Consider the following 16,212-nt stretch of genomic DNA (forward strand, 5'->3'; position numbering starts at 1 on the left):
TGAATAAGAGACGTTACCCATGTGAAAATGATCTCTCTGATTGATCTATGCGTCTGAGATAATTAAGAAGCACCCAGCATAGTATGTGTAGATCTGTATACAATGAAAATATAGTGAGACTAGAGCTATGCTGAAAAGTGAGTAGTTATTCGCAGTCCTTCTATGAGCTGTCTCCGCCACCCGGGCACGGGCCCTATGCCCAGGCGGCGGGCCAGACGAACAAAATAGTCTAGTGATAAATTATGACTTTTTCCAAGGAGCTACTCACATCTGTAGAGTTGTATGTAATTATGAATGATTAATAAAGTATTAGAAAGAAGAAAACAAACATAACTAAATCATATGGGTAAATCATAGTAACAGTCTCTAGGAATATTATAGGATTGCTTGTAAGGTGGGGTACAGTTGTGCATTAGCAACTAAATGCTAATCAGTAGATTCATTTCTATGTGTGAAGCTGCAGTAGTGCATAATATATATATGAATACAGGTGCAGTATATTAGGATTCAGGCCGCGTGTCCTAATTCCCAAAAGTGTAAAAAAGGGGAGCCAAAGGGAGCTGTAAATAGGGCAAAAAGCTGGTTAGGCTAAGTATTGTAGTCTGCGTATGCTGAATCATACTAAGAAGTTTTTAGTAGGGAGAAATAAACTAGTTTAAGCTAGCAAGAAAAGTGCAGCAGAGCACCAGTCATCAGATTAAACATGTAGCTTTAAGTGCAATATACCACCAAATGTCTTAAGTAGAAAATTATATTGAAGGACACCCAGGTGCCACACTGCAAGGGTGTCATAGTCTCAGAGGTAGAGTATGGGGACACAAAGAATATTGAGTATTAAGCTTTTTTTTTTTTTTTTTTTTTTTTTAGTAACTAGACTGCAATCAACTCACATGGTGATGCAAAATGACTATTGCTTCAGATGTCTAGGAGCATTAGTGTAAAGTTAGATTCTGCATTACTGCGTGTCTAGACATATGCAGAGTTAACATCAGACATGAACACAGCAGTTTTAGATAACTATAGAGAGAACATAGTAGGGCAAATAAGCAGTGTATCATAAAGTAACAGAACTATATAAGCAACCTGAAAATATGTGCACACTAACATTAAGATTGAACAGCATTAATATGTGATGACTAACAAGTACAATCAATACTAAAATCCCTGGGGCTAAACAAAGACATGAAGAGAAAAAAAGATGAGTCTAGCAGGCATCTAGGTAGTGCATGATGCTTACTATGCACAGGATATGTACTGTATGAAAACTTCAGTAAATAACTTAGCCAATGCCAATTCTAGGGCAAACAAGTACCAAGAGTTTTGAATGTCTTTGTAGTCGAACAGCATCATGGAAGGTAAGCCAACTGCTCGGTAAGGGACTCCACATGTCAGTTTTCTTTGTCGGATCTAAACAAGCCCGCTGCATTCGTTGCGTGTATCCCAGTCCTGCCTTCCAGTCGGTTCTATTGGTAGAATACTGCGGGGCTTCACCAGACAGAGGTAAGCAAGTTGAGAGTCCTGTATACCCATAAGCGTCTATGCGATGGGAGCTGGTTACCTCATGAAGGTGGTAACAGGCAATCCAACAAGCGGCAGACCCGCGTGACTCCTCTGGCCAAATTTGCTCTGAATGGCTCCCAAGTGACTCCGTCCAAGGCGTTACATTTAAGTCCTGACAAGGTATCTCCTGGTGCAAGCTATGGAGCTCCCTGGGTATGTCCGCTGCATCGCCAGCCCGGCTCCCCTCCATTTCCTTCAGATTGTGGGGCAATGCTATGTGTAGAGACGATGTCTTCAAAGATGGCGGCTCTCGTGCAACAGTTGCTGTATTCGGTCTCAACCCCTCATGAGTAGCCAGAGTGCCAGAGGTGACAGTGAGAGCAGTAGGGGGTCTGAAAGCCTCCGCCACTGCGTTGGAGAGAGCAGCGTGGTGGCGATCGAGCAGTTCAATCAGCTGGTTAAGGATAAGTGCGGCCATGGCTTCGTGCATGCGGCGCAGCACACAAGTTCAAGGGCAGGGTCCAAAATAAAATTTTTGAGCTGCTAAACTGCTTCTAGAGCAACAAATAGGCATCTCTCTTCATAGATCTACATTGTAGGGTAAAAGTAGGGCAAAATTAGCCATTATATTCCGGTAAATTGCACAATGCCCCAGGAGCTCCATAGATGTGCGACTTATCTCTCTGGGTGTTGGCTCCGCCCCCCGGAATCTGAATTTGCTTCTAAGGGTTTTGCAAGTCCCCTTATGAACCTATGCATGTCTGGATATTTAGCTTCTGTCCTGGAAGTTTTTTTCCTTGTAGCTATTTTTCAGCAAGAAGTGTTTCAGGGTTTTCAAGCAATCTTATTTCTCATCTTGATATGGTCATTCTTAGAACTTCCTATAGTTTTCTTTCCTAATGTAGTTTCTTCAGACACAATCAGGAAATTGTTGCTCCCTCTTTTATATCTAGCGCCTAAACATTCTAAAGAATGTATTTTGCATAATTTGGTTGTGTTGGTTGCTCTAAAGATTTATTTAGAGGCTACTAAGGATTCCCATCAATCTTCTTCCTTATTTGTGTATTTATCTTGAGCTCATAAGGGTCAGAAGGCTTACAGCTATTTCTCTAGCTTGCTGGCTAAAGCTTTTGATTAGGAAGGCTTACTTATTTTTGTGGAAGACTCAGCCAGAGCAGATTACAGCTGATTCTACTAGATCAGTTTTCACTTTTTGGGCTTTCAGAATTGTTGCTTCAATTGAACAAATTTGTAAGGCAGCTACTTGGTCTCACCTATACACCTTCACTAAATTTTATCATTTTAATGTGTTTGACTCTTCTGAGGCTGCTTTTGCAGGAAAGTACTCCAGACAGTGGTGTCTGGTACTTGGTGTTCTTGCCTTTACTTCATATCCCACCCTTTTTTTCTTCATGGTGATCTCATGGACTTCACAGCTTGGGTATTAGATCACATGTGTGATGGCTCATTGACTCCCACCACCTTATGAAAGTAAGAAAAATGTATGGTTACCTGATAATGATACATTCATTTCTTTCATGGTGGTGAAATTCCACAAGACCTTCCTTTTTAATATTCAGTTGGCAGAAGTTCTTGTTTGCACTTCATTTACTCTTCTTTAGTCTTTCCTATTTTCTGCCTGCCTCAAAGTGGGTTGAAGTTGAAACCCACATGTGATGGCTCATAGTCTCTTACTTCCATGAAATAAACAAATTTATCAAGTAAGCATACATTTTGTTTTTATGGAAGGCACTATAGATGTAGTGTCATTTATACAATGTCACTGTTGCACTTGAGCTTTCTGTATCAGTTTAAGAGATATTCTTTAGCCTTGTCTCACAGAGTTAAAAGGACTTGAAATTTGAAAATTTTCTTTCATGATTCAGATAATCACCATTAGTGATATGGTTCTAATTGGAGCATTAGTGGAGAGTTTGCATCTGTTTATTTTTTGTTTAGTTTGTTACATTTTTAATTTATATTGTACATTATTTTTCATATACTGGACATTTAAAGCACTTAATTTGAACAAGAAATATATATAGTGTAATCTTTTTGTTATTTTTCTTTATTCAGATGGTTAAAGACTACAATTCAATCTCTAAGATCTCACTAAGTGTGCCGCCAGCTCCCCAAACCAAAGCACATCCAAGTCCTCTTGTAGACATGTTCAACCAGCCAGCCTTTACTCCAAAGATATCACATGAAAAACCAAAGCCATTACCAGGTATGCATTGCATTTATTTTTATCAAGTGATAAGCCGGATGCATGGTTATTATTGGAAAAAACACGCATATATTTGTACATTACGTTGGGATATATGTATTGATTTATTTCATTCTTTTTCCTTGTCATATCATTTCTTCATAAAGGGAGTATACAAGCTAGAAACTATGTTTAGGACTATAACAGGAGATCTAGAGCAATGGTTTTGAAAGTGTGAGGTGGGCCTCCCCAGGGGGGCGCTAGAGTATATAAAGGGAGGCGAGGGAGCAATTACACTTTTTCACCACAAGTAGCAGCTTTCTACAAAAACCTGTATCTTCACACCGAGAAAAAAGATCCAAACCTTTTGATAAATCTTTTTAGGCACAGTTTTCCTAACTTTGATAAAATTGTCAATAAACCTTTATGACTCCAAATCAAAAAAAAAGATTGGTTTTAAGAACCAGCAATAACATTTACCATGTAGTAGTGGTATTAGGTGAAAGAGAGGCTCTGAGGTATCGTTTAGACGCTGCGTTTGCTGTCTTGATTGGTAACTTGCATTTAACACTAAAGTAACAAAGTGCAAATTAAAACGTGAGTGAAGCACTCTTTAGGTTGAGCCTAACCAAATCTTGAGAGCTGTGTGTGATCGCTGTATTAGATGTTAATTCCCTAAACTAAAAATGAATATTACAATTTTCTTTAAAGAGAAAAATAAGAGGTATTGATGAGGAAAAATGGTTATGGGGAAAAATAAAAGATCTTGAGATTGGCAAGGGTTAGAGGCAAATAGTATGGGGGAAGAACTTTATCTGGCCTATTCTTAGCTTGAACTGGCTATTCACTAGAGTGTTTGTCACTTTAGAGATCTAATTATTATTCCTTAGTGCAGTAAAATAATAGAAAATTAAAATGCAGCTATTTCCCTTAAGAATAAAGAAAGGAAGAATAAAACTAAACTATCTCCCATATTTTTTGTTGGACTTATGACAATCCTCACAAGCATGAAAACAAAATGAAATGCATTTTAGAGATACATAATTTTAAAGAGGTTTTTAATTTTTTATCCAAATAAGATATTATTATAAACGTTAACCTTACCGCAGAAGATTTGGAATCTACTCCGAAAATGTACCCCTTCAAGTGGCAAGCTACATCTATTAAATATTTAGGGCTCTTTCTAACATGTAAAGCTCCTGATTTATTTATTTTGAACTTTAAGACAATAAGGCGTAAAATTACTGCTAACTTCTGCTCATGCAGATCTAAACATCTTAGTTGACTGGGCAGAATGGGGGCCATAACAATTAGCATTTTGCCTAGACTTTTATATATATTTCACACCCTACCAATTGCTCTTCCCTCATTCTTACATCCCATCATTCAAAAAACACCTTAGAATAAATAAAAAACTTTATGCACCTCCCAAAATCATTAGGCGGATTAGGTGTGCCCCATCTGGAAAGATATATAGACAGGCAATTTTTCTCCAGAGAGTGGTTGACTGGTATACTAACTATCATGGTAAAATATTGGTAAAACTAGAACATATTCAATATTCAAAAAAACTGTGAGCCTCCAAGCATTCAAATCATATTGCTTTTATTGTAGAGAACAGAAGATCCATAAAATCAAAGTAATACTAGCAACATCCTCAATCTAACGCGTTTTGGCTAAGAAAGCCTTAATCATAGACATAATAATAAGTAGTGTGTATTTATACTGCATGGATACTAATTAATTAATGGGTGGTGCTGTCCTTAAAGGTAATATAACACTAAACACAACCATCAGACTATTGTGAGGCTCGTGGGATACTCCTCTATCAGACCAAACTCGACCAGTAGTCTTGTTATCCCAGCATTGAGTCGGAAAGATAGGGAATATCCCAGAGCAGACAATATCATCAAAATGAGGATAGCGGCACTCACCACAGGCAGGACAGTACAAGGCAAATTAGGCAGACAGGATACTGCAACAGAAAAGCAGTCCAGCAATTCAGGGGTTAAACAGGAGACGAAGTGAGACAGGGAAGCAACAATGTATCAGACCAGTAGCTCAGGGGTTAACCAGGTAGAGTAGTAAGACAGGCAAGGTTTCGGCAACAAAGTATCAGTCCAGCAGATTAGGGGTTAACCAGGTAGTGTAGTAAGACAGGCAGGGTTCAGTAACAAGGTATCAGTCCAGCAGATTAGGGGTTAACCAGTTAGCGTAGTAAGACAGGCAGGGTTCAGTAACAAGTATCAGTCCAGCAGATTAGGGGTTAACCAATTAGCGTAGTAAGACGGGCAGGGTTCAGTAACAAGTATCAGTCCAGCAGATTAGGGGTTAACCAGTTAGTGTAGTGAGACAGGCAGGTATTCGGCAACAAGGTTTAATCCAGCAAACGATCTGTCACTCTCAGGAGCACACAAAGTAGCACCTATACTTGGGCAGTGACAGGTTGTTTGCTGCCCGTTTTACATACCTTTGGAAGGGGCCAAGAGACCAGCCGGCATCAGGAGCGTGCGGCGGTGACGTCAGCGACGCACGTATACTGAGCCGACACAGCCCTAGGCAACGAGCATGGAGAGGATGCCGCACCCCTAGCAACAGCACGGCGTTACAACTATATACAGACATAGAAAGCCAACTACATGACACTCTTATGCAATTTTGAATATTTATATCACACATGAAATTAGTATAAAGCCAATTACAAAACATGCAGATTGTTAATTAAAAAATTATAAATAACAGTGTATAAGACATTTCTGCATTCCCAAGAACCTCTCTTCATCTTAAATTTTAATCTTGTGATCAAAACTTTTGTATTCATTAATTAATTCAACAGGCAAATACCAAATATAGATTACAATATTTCCTAGAAATTGCAACACAACAGGAGAATGATATTTCTGGAACACCTCGAAACCGTTGCATCATAATAATAATAAATCAATTTCTTTTGTTCAATATTATTTAAACGCTCACTAATGCGTGTGCGGGCTCCTCAGGTTGTACAACCAATTTATTGTAAATTGCATTAAGAACATTCTACCAGATAGATCACAAACCTAGGTGCGACAGTTGGTACAACTAGTCAAATTGTAAACCCTTTGTGTAACCTTTGATTGAAAATGATTTGTCACCCTGACATGACTGCAGGCTATACATTTGCTAAAATTCTATTAAAGGGACATGAAACCCAAAAATGTTCTTTCATCATTCAGATAGAGAATACAATTTTAAACAACTTTCCAATTTACTTCTATTATTTAATGTGCTACCTTCCTTTGCTGAAAGGTTTATCTAGGAAAGCTCAGGAGCAGCAAAACACTTAGGTTCTATCTGCTGATTGGTGGATGCACATATATACTGATTGGCATTGGCTCACCCATTTCTTCAGTTAGAAACCAGTAGTGCATTGCTGCTTTTTCAACAAATGATACCAAGAGAATGAAACAAATTAGATAATAGAAGTAAATAAGAAAGTTGTTTCAAATTGTATTCTCTGTCTGAATCATGAAAGAACATTTTTGGGTTTCATGTCTCTTTAAGTGTGCCTTAATATTAAGCCTGCTATTAGTCATGATTTTGTGTTCTCACATGCTGGGTCCAAGCATATTACCTTGGGTACAACCTCTTCTTGGCATATAATTACAACCACCTGAAATATAATCCTTCAAACTATCCTCACCTGTTAATAGTGGTAGATGTTTATCTATGATTGCACATATTTCATGAAATTGTGGGCTATAGGTGGTGTGACAGAAAGCAAGGCCTGGTTATAAATGGAAGATATTTAAGACCAAGCATTGTACATGCTATTTCTCCTTTCAGTTAAAACCCCAGGGAGAAAGAGTGTGTATTTGATTTTGCAGTTGATAAACTGTGTTCTGGGTCCCTGGGGTTTGGGATAATTGGAGAGAGAGTGGGCCATTATCCCAGACAGCTGTGAAGCTGTCCAGCAGCTAATCACAGGTGTGGCTAATTAGAAGTTGTGAGGGTTTAAATAGCAGCCTCACTTAGGCCTTAGTTACACAGCTACAGAAGCTGGTGTGTGTGTGTTTGTTACACTGTGTAAAAGACTTTTGTTCCTGTGAACTGTAAAAGGACATTATTTTTACAAAGCACTTGTGGAATGCTGTGAAGTGCTGGGACACATTTAAAAGTACTTAACTTTGCTGCAGAGGAAGGATTTCCCTCTTTTGAAAATGAACTGCCTGTTTGTTATTGCTGTGAAAAATAAAGCTTTTTAAACTACAGTGGACTGTCCTGTGCTGCATTTGTGCCCTAGAAGACCGTGGTTAAAAGTGTTCCTGTCACACTTGGTGGAAAATCCGGGTAACCACGTTGTATGTCTGTGGGCATAATAATCTGCAAGCAACATGGAGGAAGTCATTAAAGCTTTGATCCATTCTAATGCTATACAGCAGGAGACTAACAGAAAAGCTGCTGAAAATAGTGCAGCACTGCAACAGTTGGTCTTGGCCCAGTCAGAGAGTGCTATGCTGCTGGCTAAATCACAGAAGGAGAACACTGAATTGTTGATACAACAGATGGCTGCTGTGCAAGCTGAGACATTCAGGAAGACCCGGGAGGAGCAGCAAAGTGCTACACAGACTCTGCAACGAGAGATTCAAGCCATATCAGAAAAACTGAACTCTGAATATGTTGGTGGCAGCCAAGGTTCCAGAGTAATAAGGGCTAGTCATTATCTTCAAAAAATGACAGCAGCTGATGATGTTGAGGCGTATCTTTTGGCATTTGAAAGCACAGCAGAAAGAGAAAAATGGCCGACAGTTGAGTGGGCGAGTATACTTGCGCCATTTCTTAGTGGTGAACCTCAGAAGGCCTACTTTGATTTAGAGCCAGCACAGGCCAGTGACTATGAGAAATTGAAAGCAGAAATCCTTGCACGCCTGGGGGTGACTTCGGCAGTCCGTGCACAAAGATTCCATTCCTGGATGTTTTCATCTCATAATGCTGCAAGATCCCAGATGTTCGACCTTATACACCTTGCCAGGAAGTGGCTGCAACCAGAGGTTAATTCGGCTACCAAAATAGTGGAACTACTGGTGATGGACTGGTTTCAGCGTGGATTACCTGCTTCCCTGCGGCGGTGGGTTAATCAAGGTGATCCTCAAACAGCGGATCAGTTGATTGTATTGGTCGAAAGATTTTTAGCTTCAGGAGAAGTTTTGCAACAATCTTCAATGGATCAGCCCCACAATCCCAAGTCCCAGAGCTCTACAAGAACTGGTAAGACTGTTCAGGGGATAAAGGGGATAAGAGAGCAGCAGGTGTATAGGCAAAACACCAGAAACATTTCCCCAGGAATTAAGGAAACATTTAAATATAACCAACCTGTAAGATGTTTTAAATGTAATGAAGTTGGGCATATTGCTAGAGACTGTGATAAAGATGAATTTATGGACTGTAATGTTGCACATTCACTATTGTCTAATAGCAACAGCTCTTTTAATAATGATTCCCATTGGTGTACTGTGACGGTTAATGGTAAAGTGTCTAGGGCTTTGCTTGATTCAGGAAGTATGGTCACACTAGTGGCTAAATCTTTAGTACCAGATGCAGTATTAGATTATGGGAAAAAAATGGGAATTATCTGTGTTCATGGAGATAAACGGGAATATCCTACAGCTGAGGTGGAGATTGAGACTCAGTGTGGTAAATTAAAATATTGTGTGGGTGTAGTACCAAATTTAGCCCATGAGGTGGTGATAGGGAGAGATTTTCCAAAATTTCTGGAGTTATGGGAATCTCCAGAAATATGTCAAACTTCTGATATTTATGTATTTCCTTTCTCTGAAACTGATTTTGAAGCGGGTTCCATTGAACAGGAGAAAAATAAGATTTATTGCCCTATGCCTGTATTAGTAGGGGATCAACCTTCTCAGAGTAATGAAGTACCAAGTACTAGCTCAGAAAATATTGATGATTTGATAGATCTGGTTGGTGGCCCTGGTAATTTTAAAAAAGCCCAATGGGAGGATCCAACATTGGTAGAGGCAAGAAATAATATCAGGGTTATAAATGATGTTGTGACACAGCCAGGAAATGTATTACCCTATCCTTATTTTGAAGCAGTTAATGATTTGGTATATCGTGTAGAGAAGAAAGGAACAGACATTGTTAAACAACTTTTGGTGCCCCAGACTTTTAGAAACACTGTATTAAATCTTGCACATAACCACATTATAGGGGGGCATTTGGGAGTTGAGAAAACCAAAGAGAGAGTTCTTAGAAGGTTTTATTGGCCAGGGATATTTGTAGCCATCAAGGATTATTGTGCTTCATGCCCTAAGTGTCAACTTACAGCTTCTGTAACAATTCTTCTGCTAAAGATTTTCGTAACCCTTTAGTGCCCTTGCCTATAATTGATGTGCCTTTTGAAAGAATTGCTATGGACTTGGTGGGTCCGCTGGTTAAATCTGCTAGAGGACATCAGTATATACTGGTAATCCTTGATTATGCTACACGTTATCCTGAGGCAGTTCCCCTTCGTAACAGCTCTGCAAAGTCCATAGCAAAAGAACTCATGCTAATGTTTAGCAGGGTCGGGATACCTAAGGAAATTTTGACAGACCAAGGAACTCCATTTATGTCTAGGGTTACAAAAGAATTGTGTAAGTTGTTTGGCATAAAACAACTAAGGACCTCAGTATATCACCCTCAGACTGATGGTTTAGTAGAAAGGTTTAACAAAACTCTTAAAAGTATGCTAAGAAAGGTAATTGACACAGATGGGAGAAATTGGGACCTTCTGTTACCCTATTTAATGTTCTCTATCAGGGAGGTTCCCCAGGCTTCTACAGGTTTTTCCCCATTTGAACTGTTATATGGGCGGCATCCCAGGGGATTACTAGATATAGTTAAAGAGACTTGGGAGCAAGAGACAACACCATATCGAAGTATTATTGAACATATTTCCCAAATGCAGGATCGTATGGAAGCTGTCATGCCCATTGTAAGAGAACATATGGGAAAAGCACAGGAAGCACAAAAGTACAGCTACAACCGTAATGCTAGAGCCAGGGTGTTTCAACCTAGGGATAGGGTGTTAGTTCTGGTCCCTACAGTTGAAAATAAATTCTTGGCTACTTGGCAGGGCCCATATGAGATAATTGAGAAAGTGGGTGATGTTAATTACAAAGTAAGTCAGCCAGGGAGAAGGAAACCTGAGCAAATATATCATATAAATCTGTTAAAACCTTGGAAAGATAGGGAAGTTTTAGTTGCCTTAAAACCTACAGAACTCTCTGTCACTGAACCAGAGGTAAATATATCGGAAACCCTATCTGTACATCAGAAGCGAGAGGTCAAGGATTTTATTAGAATGAACAAAGAGGTATATTCTGTGGTACCGGGAAAAACTAATGTTATTAAGCATGACATAATAACAGAACCAGGGAAGAAGGTCTGCCTTAAACCCTATAGGGTCCCTGAGGCTCGTAGAAAGGTTATTAAACTGGAGGTAGAAAAAATGTTAGTTTGGGGTAATTGAGGAATCACAAAGTGAGTGGAACAGTCCAATCGTGCTTGTTCCAAAGCAGGATGGTTCATTAAGGTTCTGTAATGACTTTCGTAAGCTTAATTGTGTTTCCAAATTTGACACCTACCCAATGCCTAGAGTAGATGAGTTGATAGAAAGGCTAGGAAAAGCACGTTATCTCACTACAATTGATTTAACGAAAGGGTATTGGCAGTTGCCTCTCACTAGTCAAGCAAAGGAAAAGACAGCTTTTTCAACCCCAGAGGGCTTATTTCAGTATACGGTGTTGCCATTTGGTTTACATGGGGCCCCGGCAACATTCCAGAGGATGATGGATAGAATTCTGAAACCCCATGTTCGTTATGCGGCAGCATATTTGGATGATGTTATAATTTATAGTACAGATTGGGAATCCCATCTTCCAAAAATTCAAGCAGTACTTGATGCAATACGGTCCGCTGGGTTAACTGCCAATCCTGCAAAATGTACTGTTGGTTTACAGGAAGCTAAGTACTTGGGTTATACTATTGGTAGAGGATTAGTTAAACCTCAGACAACAAAATTAGAGGCCATACAGAACTGGCCACAGCCTCTAACAAAAAAACAAGTAAGAGCATTTATTGGGATAAATAGTTATTATTGAAGGTTTATCCCGAATTTCGCTACCATTGCGGCACCCTTGACAGATCTCACAAAAGCAAAGGCCCCAATTATGATAAAATGGTCCCCAGAAGCAGAACAAGCTTTTAAGCATTTGAAAGATGCCCTTTGTGCCCATCCAGTTTTGGTAACCCCCAATTTCGCTAAAGATTTTATTGTACAGACAGATGCCTCTGATGTTGGTTTAAGAGCAGTTCTCTTGCAGGAGTATCAGGGAGAAGAGCATCCTGTCCTTTTCTTAAGCAGAAAACTTATTTCACAGGAAAATAACTATTCTATAGTGGAGAAAGAATGCCTTGCCATTAACATAGTAACATAGTAGATAAGGTTGAAAAAAGACTGAAGTCCATCGAGTTCAACCTATACAAATCTAAAATACTTACAAAAAGCTCCAGTTAAGCTTAAATAACCCCATTAAAATGTGACCCATTTAATACTAGCAATCATATCCATGAATTTTGTTTATATACAGAAATTTTATCCAGACTATTTTTAAATGTATCTATGGTATTGGCATTCACTACCTCCTTTGGTAATGAGTTCCACAATTTTATTGCTCTTACAGTGAAAAAACGTTTCCGTTGCAGGAGATTAAATCTCCTTTCCTCCAACCTTAAATTATGACCTCTTGTCAGAACCAATTTTCTTGGAATAAACAGAGCTTCTGCCATCTCTGTATATGGGCCTTGAATATATTTATATAAAGTAATCATGTCACCTCTCAAGCGCCTTTTTTCTAAAGAGAACAGACCCAGTTTGGCTAGCCTCTCCTCATAGGTTAATTTCTCCAATCCCCTTATTAGCTTTGTGGCCCTTCTCTGAACTTTTTCTAGTTCTGCAATATCTTTTTTAGCAATCGGTCCCCAGAACTGCACTCCAAACTCAAGGTGAGGTCTTACCAGGGCTTTATATAATGACAGAATTATGCTTTCCTCCCTTGAATCAATGCCTCTTTTAATACATGCTAGTATCTTATTAGCCTTTGAAGCCGCTGCCCTGCATTGTGCACTCATCTTTAGCTTGTTATCTATTACTACTCCCAAATCCCTTTCCTCCTGTGTTTGGCTAAGTCTTGTCCCATTTAAAAAATACATAGCCTGCTTATTTTTACTTCCAAAATGTAGAACCTTACATTTTTCCGTATTAAATCTCATTTTCCATTCACTTGCCCATAGTTCTAATTTTAGCAAATCCCTTTGCAAAGAGAGTTCATCCTGCTCTGACCTAATGACCTTACTTAACTTAGTATCATCTGCAAAAATAGAGATGTCCCTATTTAATCCTTGCTCCAAGTCATTTATAAAAATATTAAAAAGAACAGGGCCCAGTACTGATCCCTGGGGGACGCCACTGATTACCTTTGTCCAATCTGAGTATGATCCATTTACTGCTACTCGTTGCTCCCTATCTTTTATCCAGTTATTTATCCATGAGCTAACATTTTCAGCTATTCCCAGTCCCTTAATTTTGTGCATTAATCTCTCATGTGGCACTGTATCAAATGCCTTTGCAAAATCTAAGTATATCACATCAACTGATTCCCCTTTATCTACATTTTTACTTACTTCCTCGTAGAATCTAATTAGATTAGTTTGACATGATCTATTTCTCCTAAAGCCATGCTGATTAGAACTCATAATCTTGTTTACACGAATATGCTCATCAATATAATCCCTTATAATCCCTTCAAATATCTTCCCCACTATTGATGTCAGACTAACTGGTCTATAGCTTCCTGGATCATCCCTGCTTCCCTTTTTGAAGAGTGGCACCACATCAGCTTTACGCCAATCCTGGGGTACCATGCCTGAGGATAATGAGTCTTGAAAAATTAAGAGTAAAGGTTTGTCTATAACAGTGCTAAGTTCACTTAACACCCTTGGGTGTATTCCATCTGGGCCTAGAGTTTTATTTACCTTAATATTTTTTAGTTTTTTCCTGATATCCTCTAAACAAAACCCAGTTAGTGGTATGGACTGGCATGTTCTATTCTGTTCCAAAGTATCATTCAATGGTTCCTCTCTTGTGTATACTGAAGAAAAAAACTGGTTTAGTACCTCAGCCTTCTCCCTGTCATTATTTATCATGCTACCCTCCACACATTTTAATGTACCTATATTATCCTTCTTAGATTTTTTGCTATTTATGTACTTAAAGAACCTTTTAGGGTTAGACTTAGAATCCTTGGCAATTAATTTTTCATTTTCAATTTTGGCTAATTTGATTGCTTTTTTGCATGCTTTGTTACATTCCTTATAAATATTGTATGCTGAGTCTGTACTATTTTCTTTTAATAATTTAAATGCCCTACGTTTTTTCCTAATTTCTTTTAACACATTTTTATTTTGCCATAACGGCTTAGTTTTTTTATTTTTATTTTTATAACCATATGGTATGTATTGATATGTATATTTATTTAACAAATTTTTAAATATTATCCATTTATCCTCTGTATTTTTATTAGAAAATACATTGTCCCAATTTATATTATTTAATGATTTCCTTAAATCGTTGAATTTTGCTTTCTTGAAATTAAAAGTCTAGTTAAGCCTTTAAAACACTGCATATGAAAAGAGATTTCAAATGTGACCATGTTATGATCACTGTTACCCAAATGTTCTTTAACTTCTATGTTTGATATTATATCTTAAGTGGGCCTTAGAGACCCTTAGGTACTATCTGTTGGGAAGAAAATTTAAATTAATAACAGATCATGCTCCTCTCACATGGATGAGTCAGAATAAGGAAACAAATTCAAGGGTTACTAGGTGGTTTCTTAGCTTGCAACCCTTCAATTTTACTGTTGAGCACAGGGCTGGTCTTTTGCAGGGCAATGCTGATGGTTTGTCTCGGGTACATTCATTGATGTCCATGGTCGCTCAACCCACTGGGTGTGAGCTGGGGGGGAGGATATGTGACAGAAAGCAAGGCCTGGTTATAAATGGAAGATATTTAAGACCAAGCATTGTACATGATATTTCTCCTTTCAGTTAAAACCCCAGGGAGAAAGAGTGTGTATTTGATTTTGCAGTTGATAAACTGTGTTCTGGGTCCCTGGGGTTTGGGATAATTGGAGAGAGGGTGGGCCATTATCCCAGACAGCTGTGAAGCTGTCCAGCAGCTAATCACAGGTGTGGCTAATTAGAAGTTGTGAGGGTTTAAATAGCAGCCTCACTTAGGCCTTGGGAGAGAGTTACACAGCTACAGAAGCTGGTGTGTGTGTTTGTTACACTGTGTAAAGAGACTTTTGTTCCTGTGAACTGTAAAAGGACATTATTTTTACAAAGCACTTGTGGAATGCTGTGAAGTGCCGGGACACATTTAAAAGTACTTAACTTTGCTGCAGAGGAAGGATTTCCCTCTTTTGAAAATGAACTGCCTGTTTGTTATTGCTGTGAAAAATAAAGTTTTTTTAAACTACAGTGGACTGTCCTGTGCTGCATTTGTGCCCTAGAAGACCGTGGTTAAAAGTGTTCCTGTCACAGTGGTTATAAATTTCGTTTTTGATCCATCAAAGGCTGAACTTCTCTGTTTACATTGGTTGCCCTAAAGTAACTGGGTTCTATTCATTCTACTGACCTCTAGAAATGCTCTATCACCTTCTTTGAATAGCCCCTTTCCAGTAGTTGTAACTTTAAAATATCACTTTCCCGTACAAAATCTGATTCAATTAAACAATTGCACTTAATTCGAATGAACTGGCCTTTTGCCACAGCAAAATCGGTGTATTTTGGATGACAAGATTTTACATGTAACGGGGTACTAGACATGATTGGTTTTCTATATAATGATGCTTTAACTTCTGTGGAAATGGGGTCACCACTTAATATGACATCAAGATAAGGTATTTTGTTTTGATCAAAGGGATATGTGAATTGGAGATTCACCTAGTTCATATTTTCAATAATTATTAAAATCTACAGTGCCAGTCCATTTAAACAAAAGATCATCTATGTATCTCTTGTATATCTTAATAAAATGTCTGAAGGGATTCTCATCACCAAAAACCGCTCCCACCACCCCATGAAGAGGTTGACATAGGCAGGGGCAAATTTCGTCCCCATAGCAGTTCTACGCTTCTGGAGAAAGAAACTCCCTCTAAACTTGAAGCAATTATGTGTTAGTAAAAAATCCAATACTTTAATAAAGTATTTCTTAAGAGCAAGATTACAAGTCGCACGGCAAATCAGTTGCGAAAACACTGCGCAAATCATGCTTATTTCTCATTCGGGCTTGCGCAGCTATTATAAGTTGCAAAATAACTTATTCTGTGCGTGCGTTAAGATGCGTAATGCAAATTGCGAAATTGCATGCACGTTCACTTATTTCTCATAGATTGCAACGGAGA

At 38.6% G+C, this 16,212-nt stretch overlaps 1 protein-coding gene across 1 annotated transcript in view; it reads left to right on the top strand.

Moving 5' to 3' along the window:
* The window catches only part of BAIAP2L1 (BAR/IMD domain containing adaptor protein 2 like 1), a 435,923-nt gene that overhangs the window by 345,964 nt on the left and 73,747 nt on the right, over window positions 1-16,212 (top strand). The window contains exon 9 of the mRNA XM_053694428.1: window positions 3,577-3,727. Within this exon, the coding sequence (XP_053550403.1) occupies window positions 3,577-3,727 (151 nt within the window). The remainder of the gene's footprint in view (window positions 1-3,576; window positions 3,728-16,212) is intronic.

The sequence above is a fragment of the Bombina bombina genome, chromosome 11, assembly GCF_027579735.1.
Source record: "Bombina bombina isolate aBomBom1 chromosome 11, aBomBom1.pri, whole genome shotgun sequence".
NCBI lineage: Eukaryota > Metazoa > Chordata > Amphibia > Anura > Bombinatoridae > Bombina > Bombina bombina.